At 34.1% G+C, this 19,420-nt stretch overlaps 1 protein-coding gene across 2 annotated transcripts; it reads left to right on the top strand.

Moving 5' to 3' along the window:
- The first annotated feature begins 382 nt into the window (after positions 1-382).
- Positions 383-19,228, top strand: LOC111426714 (enoki mushroom). 2 transcript variants are annotated; one of them, XM_023061369.2, is made up of 8 exons: positions 383-797; positions 1,046-1,635; positions 4,880-5,298; positions 5,352-6,574; positions 9,395-10,030; positions 10,091-11,920; positions 13,409-16,803; positions 18,738-19,228. In XM_023061369.2, exons 2-7 carry the CDS (start codon positions 1,078-1,080, stop codon positions 16,759-16,761), a joined length of 8,019 nt encoding a protein of 2,672 aa, XP_022917137.2. In that variant the 5' UTR covers positions 383-797; positions 1,046-1,077; the 3' UTR covers positions 16,762-16,803; positions 18,738-19,228. The 2 variants fall into 2 exon arrangements, with proteins under 2 accessions (XP_022917137.2, XP_022917138.2); XM_023061370.2 differs by having other exon boundaries at positions 384-797; positions 5,352-5,524.
- Positions 19,229-19,420: the final 192 nt, after the last annotated feature.

The following is a 19,420-nucleotide window of genomic DNA, read 5'->3' as shown; positions in this document are numbered from 1 at the left end:
CAACTGCGATTCGAACAACAACAACAACAAAGTAAAGAGGAGAATGATTAGCAGCAGCATGTCTCTTGATCAATTTGAGGTAACCGACGACGGTGTGGTGCACGGAAATACGCGTGAGGGGCGCGAGGAGGCGTGTCAAACACATGGATATATAATTTTATAGACGCAACTTTTATTTGTAATTAAATAATTAAAAATAATAACAAAAAATAATTAAGTTTAACAAAACGATTTTAAAAATTATTAAATTTTTTATATTAAATTAAATTTTTCTCGAAATAAAAAGTTTTATCAATATGGTGAAATAAATAAAAGGTGATCTATAATTTCGATGTCGCTGGTCGAGTGTTGTCGCCGTGAAATGTGTGCAACAGCGCATGCGCAGAATTATTCACTCGACTCGTTCCCGACTTCAGCCCATTTTGCTCCGATCACAAATATATACCGACTTTTGTTGTTTATTGTAAAAACGAAATGGTGATTGTATTAAAAAACGATGAATAATGATCGTACGCGCGTTAATTAACAACGTTCGTTTACAAAACGCGCGCGATCTTGCCGGAAATCGTGCGGAAACGGTCCGGAAACCAGCGTTCTCCATCCATCGTCGGAATGTGAATGATGAACGAACTGTGTTGAGTGTCAAAAACTCGATTGTGATGAATCCCCGTTAAATTAACGTCATTTTTGATTGTCAAAGTGAATTAAGCGTCTGTGAAAGTTTGTGTTTTTGGATTATTTGTTAAACGTTTTCGCGGAATTTCCTTCGAAAAATTGATCTGAATTTTATACGAACGGTTAGTAACCAAATACAAAATGGCTACCGACGGAACACACACAATTTATTATCCCTTTTAAAATCACTTTAACTCGCTGATTTTAATTAATCTAACCTAGAAATGTCAAAACGAAAACCATTTTTTAACCTAACCACACTTTTTTTTACCCAAACATATTTTTATTTTAAATTAATCTAATTCAATTTCGCGCGCTTTCTCCTACGAAAACTTTTAAATTTTAAAATCGATTTATTTTTAAATTTTAGCGCCTAACACAAAAAAAAAACCCAAAAAAAAAATGTACGAAACCCAAGAAGTTTCACAATCAATCTGGACTCGATGGATTCTAGATGCAATTCGTAAAATCCGGTCTCAAAAGCAACGTCCAAGCATCGAAAGGATATGCCACGCAATTCGGCAACATCACAATTACCACGAGGAGGTTATCGCCGAACACCTGGAAACGTCCGTTAAAGAAGGAGCCGTATTAAAAGTGTTCAATAAAGGACAAAGTTCGTACAAAGATCCCGGAGGATTACAAAACCGAACATTAAGTGTCGAGAAGGGATGTGATTTAACTAAATTGGTCGCGAAAGCCGTTCGGGAGCTCGGTGAACGCGACGGTTCCACGATTAAATCCATCGAAAAATATGTTCGGCAGTCTCATACGGTCGTCGAAAGTACCGAATTGGATTTGCGCACAGCTTTGAGGTTAGCTGTTAAGAGAGCGGTCACGAAATTTTTGATTTTACAAGAGGGAAAAAATTACAAGTATAATTATAATTCGGCGAGTCCCAGTTCGAAAAGGAAACAGGAGAAACGGGTTTCCGATGAGTTTGATGGTGTCACCCCAAAGGTAAGAACATTTTATTATAATTTTAATTAAAAGTCTTGGTAAAAACTGACCATATCTCCTTCAAATTTTGTACAAATTTTTTGATTCTGTTCAAAAAATGCTATTTTTTTTCTGATTATTGAACACTTAATTAATTTCTGTCCAAACAGAGCTATATTTCCTGTTAGTCTCAATTAATAAGATAAGTTCTGTTCAAAAATGACTATTTTCTTGACTTCAAACACAGCTTTTTATGATAAAATTACGAAAGTCGAGCAAAACATCTTTTTAGCAAGGCTTTTAGGCCCTTCAGAACTTAATAGGAAAGGGAAATCTATTTCCTGTACAAGAAATCATGCTATTAGTGATACCTACTATTTAATAAAATGTTAAGGCATGAAGATGCAAAGAGTTATTTATTGAAGTTTTGAATGTTGCAAGAAAAAGGCTTCAAAATTTGAATAAAGTTTTGATACAAAGTGGAATACTTAAAGAAAATCGCGGCGGTGATAGGAAGTCAAAAATGCTTTAATTTGATACCAAACATGATATGTTTGGGTTAAAAAATAAAAAAGTTAGTTTAGAAACTGTTAAATGTCAAAATTAAATTTAACGATTTTTTGATTAATATTGAAATGATCTTAATAAGAATAAAAAATGCTTTAATTTGATACCAAACATGATATATTTGTGTTCAAAAATAAAAAAGGTTAGGTTAGAAACAGTTAAATGTCAAAATTAAATTTAACGATTTATTGATCAATATTAAAATGATCTTAATGAGAATCAAAAATGCTTTAATTTGATACCAAACATGATATATTTTTGTTCAAAAATAATAAAGTTAGGTTAGAAACTGATAAATGTCAAAATTAAATTTAACGATTTTTTGATTAATATTGAAATGATCTTAATAAGAATAAAAAATGCTTTAATTTGATACCAAACATGATATATTTGTGTTTAAAATTAAAAAAGGTTAGGTTAGAAACAGTTAAATGTCAAATATGTCAAATAGTCATTTTTTTTTTGTTAGAAATTAAGATATCTCGATAACGGTTGGAGATAAATAAGTCGAGTTTGGGTTCATTTTAAATGATTTTTAATTTTCTATCCATTTATGTTAAAAAAGAACAACTTTATAACAAAAAAAATTTCTGAATTGATCCTGATTAAAAAAACAAATACGACTTTATACGACCTTGGCTTAGATACTTCGCTAATCACTTTGTAATATTATCTGGTGTCCTTGATTTGCCAGCAGTACCTAGCCTTCGTCACTACATTTCAGCCTTCTGCCATGTATCTAGTTCTCTGCAAGTAATCTCCACAAGCAGCATTATATCTTCTGCCAGTTATATCTGATCTCCCAGTAGAATTTAGATTTTAGACAGCAAAATTTGGTCCTTTCCAAGCAGTATGTAATCTACTAGAAGCCGTATTTAACGTTATCAAGCAAAATCGTGGAGAAATAATCATACATTTTAACTAGAATTGTCCCTTATGAGTTTACATTTGCTAAAAAGATAATTTTTTACTTGCAATTTCTACACTTGGGTTGGTTTGTGGTTAGATGAAAAAAAGTCTAAATGAAGCAGAAATACCAGAATGATCAGAAAGGGTATAAAGATGTAAAGAATCTGACACAAAAAGTAAGTAGAGTAAAATAAAAAAGAAATAATCTTGAGCATCATTGATTAACTTAATCATAAAGTAACCAATTTGCAAAGCTTTCAATCCACAAAGCAAGGAATCCCAGAAATAAACCAACCCAACTCAAAGCACTAGAAAGCAACTCGGTGCTGCTTTCATTTTGAGTGTGTAAACACTTCATTTTCAATCATCATTTATGTTCATACTGGGGAGGATGTCCTTTCGATACTGCTGATAGTAAACTAAATACTACTTGCAGGGAAGTCGATACATGACAGAAAGCTAAATTGTTGTGGCGAAGGCTTCTACTGCTGGCAAAAGAATAATTAATGCTGTTAAAACATTTGATACTGTTAGCAGAACAATAAACAGTATTGCCCTTATCAAAAATACTAATCATGAACACCAGATAACACTACAAAGTGATTAGCGAAGTATCTAAGCCGCAGCCGGATGAAGTCGTATTTGTTTCTTAATAATTCAGAAATTTTTGTTCTTTTTCATAATTATTTTTTTTTAACATAAATGAAGAGAAAATTAAAAATCCTTTAATATGAACCCAAACTCGACTTATTTATCTCCAACCGTTATCGAGATATCTTAATTTCTAACAAAAAAAATAGCTATTTGACATATGACAGTTTATAACCTAACTTTTTTATTTTTTAATCCGAATATATCATGTTTGGTATCAAATTAAAACATTTTTGATTCTTATTAAGATCATTTCAAATTTATCAAAAAATCGTTTAATTAAATTTTGACATTTAACAGTTTCTAACCTAACTTTTTATTTTTTAACACAAATATATCTTGTATGGTATCAAATTAAAGCATATTTGATTCTTATTAAAATACCTTAACTCCAATTCTACAAACTATACGACACAAAAAATGGATTTCCTTCAAATTAAAAAAAAAATCTGTTATTCCAATATTAATCATACTTTAATAGCCGAAGTTAACCTTGATTGATGGCGATCCGTGGTTTTCACATTCGCCAGAAACGTTGTAAACGATAAAAACACATTTTCACCAACTCATTTGAGCGAGTTTGTTCGTTTTGTCATTGTTACATCGTTCAAAAGGGTTTCATAATCTAGATCTAAACGATTTCCGGTTGTACATCGACCAGACCACCGCTTATATTTGCATATTCAAGCATGTTTTTTTTTTTTTTTAATAATAATTTGATGAGAATCAACGGAGCGTAAATAATATCGTGTTACATTAAATTTTACAAAGAAAAAAATGCTATAAAAAAGAATAATAAGAAAGGAATTAGTTATTATTGGTCAGGTTACAAAATGTCGCTTGTAGAAGATTGTAATCAACCTTGTAATGGTTTATTGAACCATGTTTTAACGTGGGGGACAATCAATTAAGAGTTTACAAGTTAACATAACATAAGTTTAAGATTGTTGGTAACGATAAATGTTAAATTAAAACTTTTTTTTGAATCATTATTCATCGTATAATGTTCACGTTCACTTTCTAAAACGTGCAAAGTTCAAAGCGGGATGGGTTAAAGGTGTTAAATTCTATTTTAGCCGCTCCTTCTTCTTTTATGACAACTTCTCTTCGTAATTAATTTTAATTTTTTTCTGTTTAGGGTCCGGTAGCTATCCCAATTTGTTCGGAATGTCTCGGTACGGAAACCAAAAATGGTCGGGGCGTCTTCGAGAAATTAAGTTCGTGCATTGGATGCGGAACTTACACCCATTTGAGTTGCACGAATGCGGGGCCGGAATTAAATCGTCTCGTTGCGAAAGGGGGAAAATGGTTTTGCGAGGAATGCAAGACCTGTTCGGGTTGCGGAAATTCAAACGTGTCATGGTGTCTCTTGTGTTGTTGCAATTGCGATCGGCAATACCACGTTTCTTGTCTTGACCCGCCAGCGGAGAAGAAGCCGAAATGTCCGTGGAGGTGCAAACATTGTTTGGGGCACCACGATAATGTTAAAACGAAGAAATTACAACCCGGGAGTACGGTTAAGAAAAAAATTGAGAAGATCCGAGAAAAACTTAAAAGGTTAATTTAATCAGTTGTTTTTAATTAATTCTTATTAATTATTTTGGGTTTAGGACGCCGGAAATTGTATCGACCCCAACCATCAACGCTTCTTCGAGATGCGGTTCAAACGCGGGTTCTTCGAGGAGGGCACGAGTTCCAGCAACCGGGCAGCGTTTATCTGAGAGTGATGAGGATGTTTCGGATGACGGAGAAGGGGGCGAAGCTGTCGTCGATGATCACGAGGGTACGCCACCAAATCCTGACCACATCACAATCAACAATTCAACCACTACCACCACCACCATCGGTTCAACAAATCAAAAAATCGTCAAAAAAACCCGACCCGTTTCGGTCCTCTCGCCTAACCACAACCTTTCCTCATCCCATGATGAAGAAACTTCAGAAAGTATCAGTAGGGAGAAACAAAAATTTTTCCGACAGAGCGCTTTTAACGTTGAGAAAAAGAAAAAGGAGGCAATAAGAAGAAACAATAACAAAAAAATTAATAATAAGAAAGATGATGTAAGCGACGATTTAAGTGATGATGACGATGATGAAAGTGATAGTTGCTCCTCGAATTGCTCGATGAGTTCAACAAGTTCCGAATCATCGATCGAAAACGTAAGAATGGGGGTTAACAAAAATAATAAAAAAATACCAACGTTTGGGAGCATAATTGGAGTCGATAACAACGAGAAATTATGGGGTTTCGCAGCGGCGGCAGCCCAAAAAGAAACTTTATTGTTTTCCGATTTCATCCAAAACCCAATACTTCAATCGTCAAAAGATACCAAATCGAACGAAAAAACTTCGGGTCATTTAAAAAATCTTTTCGATGGTCTCTCCCATTTTTTCGCTCCTGATGTATCTCGCCTACGTAAAGCTACATCCACGCAACTCGATAATAATACAAGGCGTAAGAAAAAAGATGATCAAAAAGAAGAAGAAAATCAATTACATAAAAATCATAAAAAAGATAAACAGGAAAAATGTCAAGAAAAAAATGTTAACCAAGAAAAAAATCCGTCGAATGAATGTCAAGAAAAATTGGGTACTCTTGATCCTGTTTTATTTCCTTTATCGCCTGTTCCTAAGATTAAGGGTCAGATATTGAGTCCGTCGGACCTGGTTAGAACGGCCGTGAAGTCGAAACGGCTCGAGCTCGAGCGTCGGAGACTGCTGAGGGCGGCGGCGGAGCCACCCTCATCATCCTCATTGAATTGCGACGAGACGCGTTCCCGCAAGCGTAGTAGCGACCTCTATGCGGAGGCGGCGACGCACACCAATCAGACGGGTAAGATCCGGCCACCACCACCACCACTACCAAGCCCACAAAAAATAATTATTAATTAAAAGGTCATCACACCATCGAAAAATGGACCAAAACAAATTTATTCATTAAAAATTATTAAAACAAGATTTTTTTCCTTTGAAAAATTCCTTGATTTTATCCTGGGTTCCATTAAAAAAAAATTAAAAAATTTGATTCGATTTTTTTTTATACAGGTGTTTTTAAATGAGGTTTAAAGGATTTTAATATCGAAAATAAGGTAAAAAATGTATTAATAATAAATAGATTTACATTTAGAAAGTGTTGTGAAAAAAGTGTGATATCGCGATGACACTCATTTCTTCAAACCTAGATATGTCAATCCACAATCATCCACCCCGACCCTTAAGGTTGCCATCTAAGTCATTCCAGTCATCATAACCTCTGGGTGAAATGAACTTTGATATAGGGGAGAAAATCAAAGAGATTTGCGACATACAAGACACCAAAAAGAGTAGAATCATGGATATTATAGAAAGAATCATCATTGGCAGAAGAAATATATCTAAGCTATCATGTTCAGGAGCTAAAAATTCATGCCCAGAGAGATATTATTAAGTTTAGGAGCAAAAAATAGGTGTTGATGTAATAACATAAACATGCACAGAAGAACACATTGTGGGCAGAACCACTACATCATAGGCAAAAACCAAATTTTTGTTTAAAATGTCGATATAGATAAGGTAGAAGTTAATTATTAAGGAAACACAAATTAGAAGTAAAGGCATAACTATGTAGATGTGAAGAAGAAGGCGTAATATTAAATCTAAAAGAAAAAAAAATGTAAAAGTGATGGTATGGACATAATACAACAAAGAAAAAATGAAAACATCTTGTTTAGACACTGAATATGAGCAAAAATTAAGAATGGATGCAAAACTATGTAGATGTGTTGATAAAACATCATGAGTAGAAGCTAAATTTTCAATGCAGATTCAAATTATCAAGTGCAGAAGCAAAAAAAATACTATTCGCTAGCAGCAAAACTATATTATTCAGCTTAGATGCTGAAAGGAAGTTGTAAAGTGATACCATGAACATGTGCAAAAGGAAATAATATGTCCAGAAGCTATATATTAACGAATTATTATGAGTAAATTCATAAGATTCGTTCAAAAATGAGGTTATGGATATCTGCAGAAGAAAACGGCGTTGGCAGAAGGATTATATCATATTCAAAAGTTAATTTTGATCCGTGGAAGCAATGTCATGGAGATTTGCAGAAGATAATACTATGCGCAGAAGCTAAATGTCAATGGCAGATGCATCAGAAACAAGGTTATGAACATCTGCAGAAGAAAACATCATGGGCAGAAGTACTATATCGTATTCAAAAAAAAATTGTCGTACTTAGAAGTAGTATATCATGCGTGGAAGTTAATAAAAAGACGCAGGAACAATGTTGTGGAGATGTGCAAAGGAAAACAACATGCACACAAGCTAATACATAAACGTAGAAACAATGTTATGGAGATATGCAGAGGAAAATAACATCCTCAGAAGCTAGATATCAAAGGCAGATGAAAATTATCAAACCCAGAAGCACAAAGTAGGAGTAAAATCAAAAATCTTTGCAGAAAAACTTATCATTGGCAGAAGAAATATATCTAAGGGCGTAATTATGATGTTTAGAAGCTGAAAAGTGAGCGTCAGAAACAAATTATTAGGAATAAATGCAAAATATTGGCCCAGAAACTAAATTATGGTCATTTGAAGAACAAATTTTCATATTTAGAGACAATATCTAATGCGTGGAAGCTAATAAATAGACGCAGAAACAATGTCATGGAGATTTGCATGACATCCATTGGAGATTACATGTGCAGAACTTAAATATCAATGGCAGATGCAAATTACCAAGCGCAGAATCAAAGTTATAGACTTGTGTAGAAAAAGTTATCATTGGCAGAAGTAATATGTCTAAGCCAAAAGTAAATTATCATGTTCAGAAGCTAAAAAATGAGGATCAGAAACAAATTTTGTAGACTAATTATGAACAGAAGAGGTATATTGTAGGCAAAAGTGAACTATTGTGTATAAAAGTAACTTATTGTGCGTGGAAGTTAATAAAATTAAAAAGGCAAAAATTATCAAAACGAAGATATTTTGCCCAAAACTTCGATATTTAAGTGATATGTGCAAAAGAAAATATTATAACTACAGCCAAAACGTAATATATTATTAAGTAAGATTTTTACCTTATTTTCGATTGATCTTAAAATGTTTAAACATTGTTAAAAATACCTCTACATATTTTTTTAGTTAAGATTAGTGTGTTGCATCGCTTTTTTTATTTAATTTTGTTTTGGTGTGGTTTTGATTAAATTATTTATCTTGGTTGAATGTTGCAAATAACACAAGCTTGGAATAATACAAGTTTCTTTAAAGCTTGGAACATTCAATTAAAGTTGTTATAACTATTTGGCTTGATTTTGTTTTTAATTTCATTGCTTCATAAATTAATTGGCAAACACTTAAACCCAAAAAGATGAAATTGTTAAATAATAAAATTCCCATATCACATCTCTTTTTTACTAACAAAAAAAAAATAAACACACTAACACTTTAACATAAAGCTTCGCACCCACTAGTTCTGGTTTTTACTTGTCTGATTGGCCGCCGATATTTAATTATTTAATTTCATTATATTATTATATTTGCGTAGTTTAAGGATCGAATCGTTTTTAAAAAAATAATTCAACCGGATCCATATTAAAAAATTAACTAACACATTATTTCGATTCAATGAGGTTGAATTATTTGAGAATTTTTTTTCTTTTTCAGATTTTTGGCCCCAACTCCCGCCCGGGGTTACTCAAAAAGACGTCGATTTTTTCAAGGAGGCTCGAGAAAGAGCCGTTGCGGCCACCCCGCTTCCGGTTGTTGAATCAACGGGAAACGGAGTTTTAACGTCACCATCTCAAGCGATGGCGGCCCAAGCACGAAACCCCGCAGCCATCGAATTCGGAAAATACGAAATCCAAACTTGGTATTCAAGTCCGTTTCCTCAAGAATACGCCCGATTACCGAAATTATTTCTGTGCGAATTTTGTTTGAAATATACGAAAAGTAAAGCCGTTTTGGAGCGGCATCAAAATAAATGCACTTGGCGTCATCCCCCGGCTACAGAAATTTATCGAAGGGATGATATTTCCGTTTTTGAGGTCGATGGGAATGTGAGCAAGATTTACTGTCAGAATTTGTGTTTGTTGGCGAAATTATTTTTGGACCATAAAACTTTGTATTATGATGTTGAACCCTTTCTATTTTATGTTTTGACCAAGAATGATAAAAAGGGGTACCATCTTGTTGGATATTTTTCTAAGGAGAAGCACTGCCAACAAAAATATAACGTTTCTTGTATTATGACGATGCCGCAATATCAACGACAAGGATTTGGACGATTTCTTATCGAATTTAGTAAGTTATATTTTAATTAATTAATTAAATGGATTAATGGGTGGATTAATAATTGTTTAGGTTATTTACTTTCGAAAGAAGAAGGACAACCAGGAACACCAGAAAAGCCGCTTTCTGATTTGGGGAAAGTTTCTTACCACGCTTATTGGAAATCGGTTGTTTTGGAATATTTAGATAAGCATAGGAGCTCAAATTTTAAATTAACCGACATCAGTAAAGAAACGGGGATGTATTGCCATGATATAGCGACCGCTTTGGAGTTATTAAACTTTGTTAAAGCTAATGATGCATCAAAATGTTCGATTGTAATTGATTGGAAAAAGGTCGATTCTCACGTTGAGAAGGTGGCCAAATCAACGACTAGGATTTATATCGATCCAGAGTGTCTCAGATGGACCCCGCTTTTAACTCCAGCGGTGAATCCTTTCCGCGAGGAAAAGAGCGATAACGAAAAAGATAATAGTCTCGCTGAAACCGCCGATATCGTAGTTCCCCTTCCTGAAAAAATTATAATTGAAGCAACCCAACCGGTTAAATTAAAACGAGGAGGTGGGCGAAAAAGGAAAGCTAAAACACCTCAAAACCCCTCTCAAATTAATAACAAGCAAGTTAAAGAGGAAGAAGAAGAACTAAAAACGTCATCTGGAAGGAAACGAATTCGACCAAGTAAATTTAAAGACTCAACGTTTGAGTTGAAACCCCCGGCTGAGAAAAGGAGGAGGAATGAATCTGAAAAGGACGAAATGGGGTTAAAAGAAATTAAGAGAATTAAAGATCAAAGCACCCCGCAACGACCGAAAAGAGAGGTTAAAGAAAAAATGAAGCGGTTAGCACAGAGGAAATTAAAATGCGACGAGGAGAAGGAGGAAATAAAAAATGAGGATGAAGAAAATAATGAAGAAAATAAAGAGGAAAATAATGAAGAAATAAGTGGTAGTGTTGAAAAGGAAACTTTGAAATCGAATTCGCCTTCTAAATTAATTAAAAAGTCGAAGAAAAAGCGGGGTTGGGTTAAAGGGCGAAGAAGAAATTCGCCTCCAAAGAAACAAATAACTCTGCCTGAATTACTTAAAGGGAAATTGAAGGAGAAGATGGAGAGTGAGTCGGAATCGATGGGTTCAGAACGGTCTGATGAAGAAATTGAGGAAAATGAGGAAGAGAATTATAAAGATGATTATCGAGGAAATTATAAAGAAAGTGGTAAAGTAAATGTTAAAGAAAATTGTAAAGAAAACGTCGACGAGAATTGTAAAGAAAATCTTAAGGAGAGTTGTAAAGAAATTAATAAAGAGGGTTATAAAGAAATTAATAAAGAAGGTAATAAGGAAAGTAATAAAGATGATAATAGAGAAAATAATAAGGAAGTTAACAAGGAAAGTAATAAGGAAAGTAATAAAGAAAGTTATAAAGAAAATCATAAAGAGAATTACAAAGAAAATCGTAAAGAAACGCGTAAAGAAAATCGAAGAAAATCCCCAAAAGAAGAAACCAACAAAACCAAAAAGAAATTATGCGAAGAAGATTCCTCAGCTGAGGCTGACGACGAAATGGAAGATGAAATAATCGAAAAGGAATCATCATCAACGAACAAATTTAAATTTTCAAACTCTTCAGATAAGGAATATTTGAGTTCATCAGAATCAGAAACGGAAATCGACGGGCAAAAAATCAAAACGATTAAGATTAAGGACGCTTTAAAAGCGGAAAGCGTCGACAAAGACATTGAAATTAAAGAGAAGGAGATGAGGATCATCGAGGAGGAGATCAACGACATCCAAAAGGAGATTAATAAGAGCCATATGGAGATTTGTACGAAAGATGGTGGCGAAATCAACAAAAAATCGATTAATAAGGAAGATGAAAACGTTGAATCAAAAACTCAAAATGAAGGTGAGACATAAATTTATTAAAAGATAATTTAATTTAACACTATTATTAGAACTAATACTAGACAAATAATTAAAAATATTCAAAAAGTTGACGTTGAATGATGACACTTAAATAAATTCAAAATTATCGCGTTGTAAAAACTAATACAAATTAAAATGAAATTATCATAAAAATAAAATAATAACACTAAATTAAACCGTATTAATTAAAATTTCAATTGTATAAAAGTGATTTGTTATTAAAATTCGATTATTTTTATTAATCACTTATAGATGGCGCTCGCAAAACGTCAAATTAAATTAATTGTCAAAAAGTTTTATGATTTTAAAACAAATTTTTGGTATGTACTTGGTATTTAATCACTTCAACGTTAAAGTAAACACATAAAAAATATGCTAGAACGAACAGAATTAACAGAGAAATTTAAAAATTATTTAGTTTTAGGTTATGTTTTGAATGTTTCTAGTTTTAGGTTTAATGTTGGTTCTAGTTATCTAACAGTAGCACTTCACACATCATTAGAACTAATACTAGACTTAGAATTAGAGTGATTCTAGTTCTAAGTGTAGAGTTCTGCTTTTAGTTCAATAAAAATATCCAAAAATTTGACGTTGAATGACACTTGACAAGTTGTTTCACCAATTTCATATTAATGCGTAATGAATTCAAAATTATCGCGTTGTAAAAGTTAATACAAATTAAAATAAAATAAAGATATCATAAAAATATAATAAAAATAAGTTAAACCGTATTAATTAAAATTTTAATTAAATTAAAGCGATTTGTTATTAAAATTCGGTTATTTTTATTAATCGCAAATAGATGGCGCTCGCAAAACGTCAAATTAAATTGTCAAAAAATTTTATGATTTTAAAACAAATTTTTGGTATGTACTTGGTATTTAATCACTTTAACGTTAAAGTAAACACATAAAAAAGATGCTAGAACGAACAGAATTAACAGAGAAATTTAAAAATTATTTAGTTTTAGGTTATGTTTTGAATGTTTCTAGTTTTAGGTTTAATGTTGGTTCTAGTTATCTAACAGTAGCACTTCACACATCATTAGAACTAATACTAGACTTAGAATTAGAGTGATTCTAGTTCTAAGTGTAGAGTTCTGCTTTTAGTTCAATAAAAATATCCAAAAATTTGACGTTGAATGACACTTGACAATAATTATCAAAAGTAATTCAAAATTATCGCGTTGTAAAGTTAATACAAATTAAAATAAAATAAAGATATCATAAAAATATAATAAAAATAAGTTAAACCGTATTAATTAAAATTTTAATTAAATTAAAGCGATTTGTTATTAAAATTCGGTTATTTTTATTAATCACACATAGATGGCGCTCGCAAAACGTCAAATTAAATTGTCAAAAAATGTTTAAATGAGTTTAAAACGAATTTTTGGTAAAAACTCACATAAAAAAGTTACTAGAACTAACAGAATTAACAGAGAAATTTAAAAATGATTTAATTTTAGGTTCTGTCATAAAAGAATCGGAAGCCAATCAAGATAGATGTGAAAATTCGGAGAAAAATCGTGATTATAAAGAAGAAAATGTGGAGAAGAAAATTTTGGAGTCGGCGAGTGATGAGCAAAATGGTTTAATTGATGTTGCACAAAAAGAAATTGTTGAGGGTCAAAACCAAAGCGAAAATGAGTCGATTAAGTTGGTTGAGGAAAAGAATCAAGTCGAAATTGATGATGATAATAAAGAGATTTGTGGCGATAAAATAGTTGTGGAGGATAAAATGAGGTTGGAGGATAAAATTGATTCTGAGAGTAAGGTTGATTCGGAGATTAAAGTTGGTGTGGAGAATAAAATTGATTTGGAGAATGAGAATAAAATGGTTTTGGAGGATAAAGTGGTTTTGGAGGATAAAATGATTGTGGAGGATAAAGTGGTTATGGAGAATAAGATGGTTTTGGAGAACAAAATAAATGTTGAGGATAAATTTAATGTTGAGAATAAAAATAATGCTGAGGATAAATTTAATGTTGGGAATAAAATTAATGTTGAGAATAAAATTAGTCTTGAGAATAAGATTAATGTTGAGAATAAAAATAATGCTGAGAATAAGTTTAATGCTGAGCATAAAATGAATGTGGAGAATAAAATCAATGTGGAGAATAAAATCAATGTGGAGAATAAAATAAATTTGGAGAATAAAATTAATTTAGAAAATCAAAAAACTTTAGAAAATAATAATCCAATTGTAGATTATAAAAATCAAACGGAAGAAATGAAATATCATCAACATCAACAAATTGATCGTGATCATCAATCAAGTTTAGAAATAAGAAACCAACCCCAACAAGTTGTATTAAAAAATCCCATTCAAAATGATTCCAAGACTCCAGAACATCTTCCCCTATCTCAAGACATAAAACTGGATCAACGTGAATTAAAGCCACAAGAAATAATAATGAGAGGAACTGAGGTTAGAAACCAAAATTATCCAGAAACAAAACTGCATCACCAATACCCAGACTCAAAAACGCCCCAAATCGAGCATAAACACCTCCATCAACACTCAGAGTCACTTAATTTCGAGCGCAAACCTCCCCAACAAATTAATCATTACGATTTGAATCAACAAGCTTTGTTGTATTTGAAGAATCAAGCTATGTTCGAAGTTCCAGGTTATGATTTGAAGAATCAGCAACAAATATTCGATTTAAAACAACAAACGATAGGGTTACAACAAGTTTACGACGTCAAACAACACCAACAACAAAAAGTTGAAATTCCCCAAAAAAACTTTTTGAATCAAAATAACCAAGAAGCGAAAAAAATGTACAAAGAAGAAAAAGAATTAATAAGAGACGAGAAAAAAGAGAAAAATGAAACGATCGATCACAGCGAAAATAAAATCCGAATCGACGAGGAGAAAAAGAAGGTTAAAAAAGGCGAGGGGAAACAAAAAGAGAAAAAACACCAACAACAACAACACCAGCACCAACATCAACAAATTCAGGTGCAACAACACGACGAAATTAAAATTCCCATTGATAATAAACGATATGAAATTAAAAATGAAACTTTATTACCACGACCCCCACCGGAATTTCAACCGATGGCGCCTAATTACGCGATACCTCAAGGTCAATACAATTGGCAGTGGCAAAATTTTTACGGCGATTACCAACGTTATCACCACATGCCCCCACTACACATCCCACAACTCGATGTCTTACCAAAACAACCCGACAAAGAAAAGCCGAAGAAAACGCAAAAAACCCAAAAAGAAAAAATCTCGCCCAAAAAAGAAGACAGAAAAAAAGACCTCAACAAAGATTGTTTAGTGAAATCGAATGAATTCGACGAAAAAAAGAAAGAAGATGAAACCCCAACTAACGAAATGTATCCGAATCAAAATCAAGCGATTAAACACACCCCACCAGGGAATGATATATCAATGGGAGTTTACACCCCCGATTCCACGACAAACTCGGTACATAGCCTCCAATATAATTCGGGTGAGTTGGATGTGAATCAATTAGGGTTGGAATCCCCCACTTCTATATCTTCAGATATGGCATCTCAGAATTCCGTTGAAACGGTTCGACCACCCTCGGAGATGCAAAATACGAATTACGATTGCACAGTGCAACAAAATATGGCGATGCACCACCAAACGAGCGTCCCAGCGTCGAGCCCGAACGTTCTTCACATGCAAAATACAACGAGTAATAAGCGGATGCAACAAGCGCGGAGGAGCAACACCCCGTCGAATAAAAACAATGTACGAAGCACCCCGCCGAATGTCACTAATAATATAATTCACCAACAAAGAAGATCCACCCCACCCGTTCAAACTCATCAACACATGCAAGCGAGTCCTAATCACCAAAATATGCAACAAGGTCATCACTCAACACAACTCCTTCAACAACAAGTTTTGCATCAAAGTTATGGGCACCACCATCAATTAAGCGGGGGGATGCATCAACACCACCATCATATTAGCCAGGGGAATTATATAATGCCGCAAATGTCGGGGGGATTTACTCAAAGCGGGCATGTTCCCTCAATGACGACGGTGATTCAACATAGAATGGCGCAACCGCAAAAAATTCCGCAAACTTGCGCTGTTAGTACCGGGAATTTTTATGCGGCCGCAGTTCAAAATCCGCACCATCAAACACCGCAAAATCAACAAAACCCCACATCAGGGGGAAATTCGAGTTGTAGCTTAGCGAAATTACAACAATTAACGAACGGTTTAGAAATGATTCCCCCCGCGTCTTGTAATACGATGACCCCACCCCCGAATGCGATGACGATAACCCCACCTCCACCACATCACCCCCACGCAACGATGACCCCACCCCCACCACCACATCAAATGATACAAAATCAACCGGTTCGAAATTTGGGAACTCCTCCGTCCACGATACAAAATTTACAACCTCAAGTATTAAGTTACTCGAAGTATTACCAACCGAATGTGAATATGAATCAGTTAGGCGGGGCGGTTACTCCGCCGATGGGGCAAAATTTAGGGCGGACTTCGAGAAATTCGAATATAACGGTGCAACATATGCAGCCGACGTCGAGTAGGATTAGTCCGAACGTTCCGAATATTGTGCCCGGGCAATACAATTTGAGCGAGTATAGGATGACGGCGCAACAAGGCGCGCCGATAACCGGGTATATTGCGAATACGACGGGGTTTATTAATAATCCGATGCAAATGATGAATATGGCGCAGCCTAATTATCAGAACGCCGCGACGCAAATACAAAGGGGACAACAGAATCCGATGTATCCAACACCACACGGGTATATTTATAATAACATTATGCAACCGCTTAATGGAAGACGGTGAGAGTAAAACAAGAAAAGAAGAAAATTCGATTTTATTAAATAGGTTTGTTTTGATAATTATTTTTTATTTCTTGCAATCAATTTATATGCTATTTGATAAACTTTTTTAAATTTCCACTATATCTTTGTTGCTTTTCAATATTACTTACATGCTGCTATGGTGTCGCAACTTTTACAGTTCACAGTCAGTAAAAATAGTAGTGAAACACTAGAATGAGAAATCGTTTATGCTCACTTCGCCGAGGTCGCTTGATTGCTTCAAAACAGACGATTTTATGTTTATACAGTGTGTTCCAAAAGAAACGCATAAATTCATATTCATTTAAGAAAAAAAAATAGCAGTAGTTATGCGTAACCTTGGCAACTAATTGTTTCAGATATTTTATTAAAGAGAATGATTAATTTTTGATATTATTGGTTGCTATGGTTACGCATGGCTACTGCTATTTTTCTATTTCAAATTAATGGGATTTAATGCGTTACTTTTGGGAAACATTGTATATCAAATCTAGCACCTCGCCCGCAAGCGACTTCGGCCATTTGAAGCAAAATCGTTTATTTGATGTCTTAGAAAGTGAATCAAGCGTGCAATCATTGAATAAGACATCGTTTATCTTCACTTCGCCGAGGTCGCTTGCGGGCGAGGCGCTGGATTTGACGTATTAATTCAAAATCGTCAATTTTGAGGGATTCTACCGCCTCGCCCGTAAGTGACCTTGGCGATTTGAGGCGAAATCGTTCCTCATATCTTGGTAAAGTCACAAAGTCTCTTAAAAAACCAAGTTTATCTTCACTTCGCCGAGGTCGCTTGCGGGCGAGGCGCTGGATTTGACGTATTAATTCAAAATCGTCAATTTTGAGGGATTCTACCGCCTCGCCCGTAAGTGACCTTGGCGATTTGAGGCGAAATCGTTCCTCATATCTTGGTAAAGTCACAAAGTCTCTTAAAAAACCAAGTTTATCTTCACTTCGCCGAGGTCGCTTGCGGGCGAGGCGGTGGAGTTGATATATCAACACGAAATCGTTAATTTTGAAGGATTCCAGCGCCTCGCCCGCAAGCGACCTCGGCGATTTGAGAGTAAATGTTTTTTTAAAGAAGTCTTTGTATCTTTATAAAGTTGTAAAAGAAACGATTTCGTCTTAAATAGCCGAGGTCGCTTGCGGGCGAGGCACTGGAGTTGATATATCTACATAGAATCGTTAGTTCTGAAGAACTCTAGCGCCTCGCCCGCAAGCGACCTCGGCGATTTGAGTTAAAATCGTTCCTTATATATCTTAGTAAAGACACAAAGTATCTTAATAAATCTAGCGCCTCGCTCGCAAGTGATCTGCACATCGGCTTTTATTTCTTCAACAGTTTTAATTTTGTACTGCCTCGGCCGCAAGCGACCTCGGCTAACATCTCTTTAAAAAGTCAGCCTGTTGCGCTGGGCTGTTATTATTTCAATAGTTTAAATTTCTGCTGCCTCGGCCGCAACCGATCTCGGTTAATAACTCTTAAATGGCGCAGAATATTGTGCATTCGCTTCTATTTCTTCGACCGTTCCAATTACTACTGCTTCGGCCGCAAGCGACCTCGGCTAACGTCTCTTTCACAACGCAAAATGTTACGCTGGGCTGTTATTGCTTCAATAGTTTAAATTTCTGCTTCCTCGGCCGCAAGCGACCTCGGCTTATACCTCTTAAACGACACAGAATGTTGTGCATCGGCTTCTATTTCTTCAACAGTTTCAATTGCTACTGCCTCGGCCGCAAGCGACCTCGGCTTATACCTCTTAAACGACGCAGAATGTTGTGTATCGGCTTCTATTTCTTCAACAGTTTAAATTTTTGCTGCCTCGGCCTTGGTTTCACGGCACGCAATATAGTGTCTCATCTACTATTTAGACTAAAATTAGATAGTATATAAATTGATTATTATAATATAATATGTCCCCAATTTGTATTCACTAATTATTTTTAAATTTTTGTAAACAGTGTGAAAATGATCTCAAAATGAATGAGAACCTTTCGACAGGCTGTGCAAAAAATAAACGGTTATTTAAATTGAGTTTGGTTTAAAAAGAAAAATGAAATGGAAAAAATATGGTGTATATAGAGTGTAAGTTGTAAGAAATAGTGAGGTCGAAAGAAAACGTATCTGAAAGAAACTGCGAATGAGAAAAAGGAAGATGCCACAAAAAGGAACTTCAACATCACATTTACTAAATATTAGTTTTTAATAAAAATCGCGTTTGTTTTTTTTAGATGTTTTTAGAATTGTTATTTATTTTTGCCTTTAAAATAACTAAAAATGTAAGATATAAAGTTGTACAGATTTGTAAATTTTTGTATAAAAGATGGTGCGGAATAGTTTCTTATTTTTTATTTAAGGTCGTTTATTTATATTGGTATTATTGAGTATGTACAAAAAGAATCACTAATTAGTGAGGTACATATTATTATTAAAAATAAATCTGTTTATTAATTTCCTTTTTTTTCTATTTTCAACTTTGTTAATAGTTCTTAATTATATTTAAATATTCTTTAAACTAGAACTAATAGTAGCACTATTACTTCAACTAACAATAGACCTGGAATTAGAAGGAGGTTAACCTGTATGTCTCTAAAGATTGCTAAACTCGAATGATTCTAGTTCTAGGTATGGTGTTAGTTTTACT

The sequence above is a fragment of the Onthophagus taurus genome, chromosome 5 (assembly GCF_036711975.1).
Source record: "Onthophagus taurus isolate NC chromosome 5, IU_Otau_3.0, whole genome shotgun sequence".
NCBI lineage: Eukaryota > Metazoa > Arthropoda > Insecta > Coleoptera > Scarabaeidae > Onthophagus > Onthophagus taurus.
This window is presented reverse-complemented; position numbering and strand designations above follow the sequence as displayed.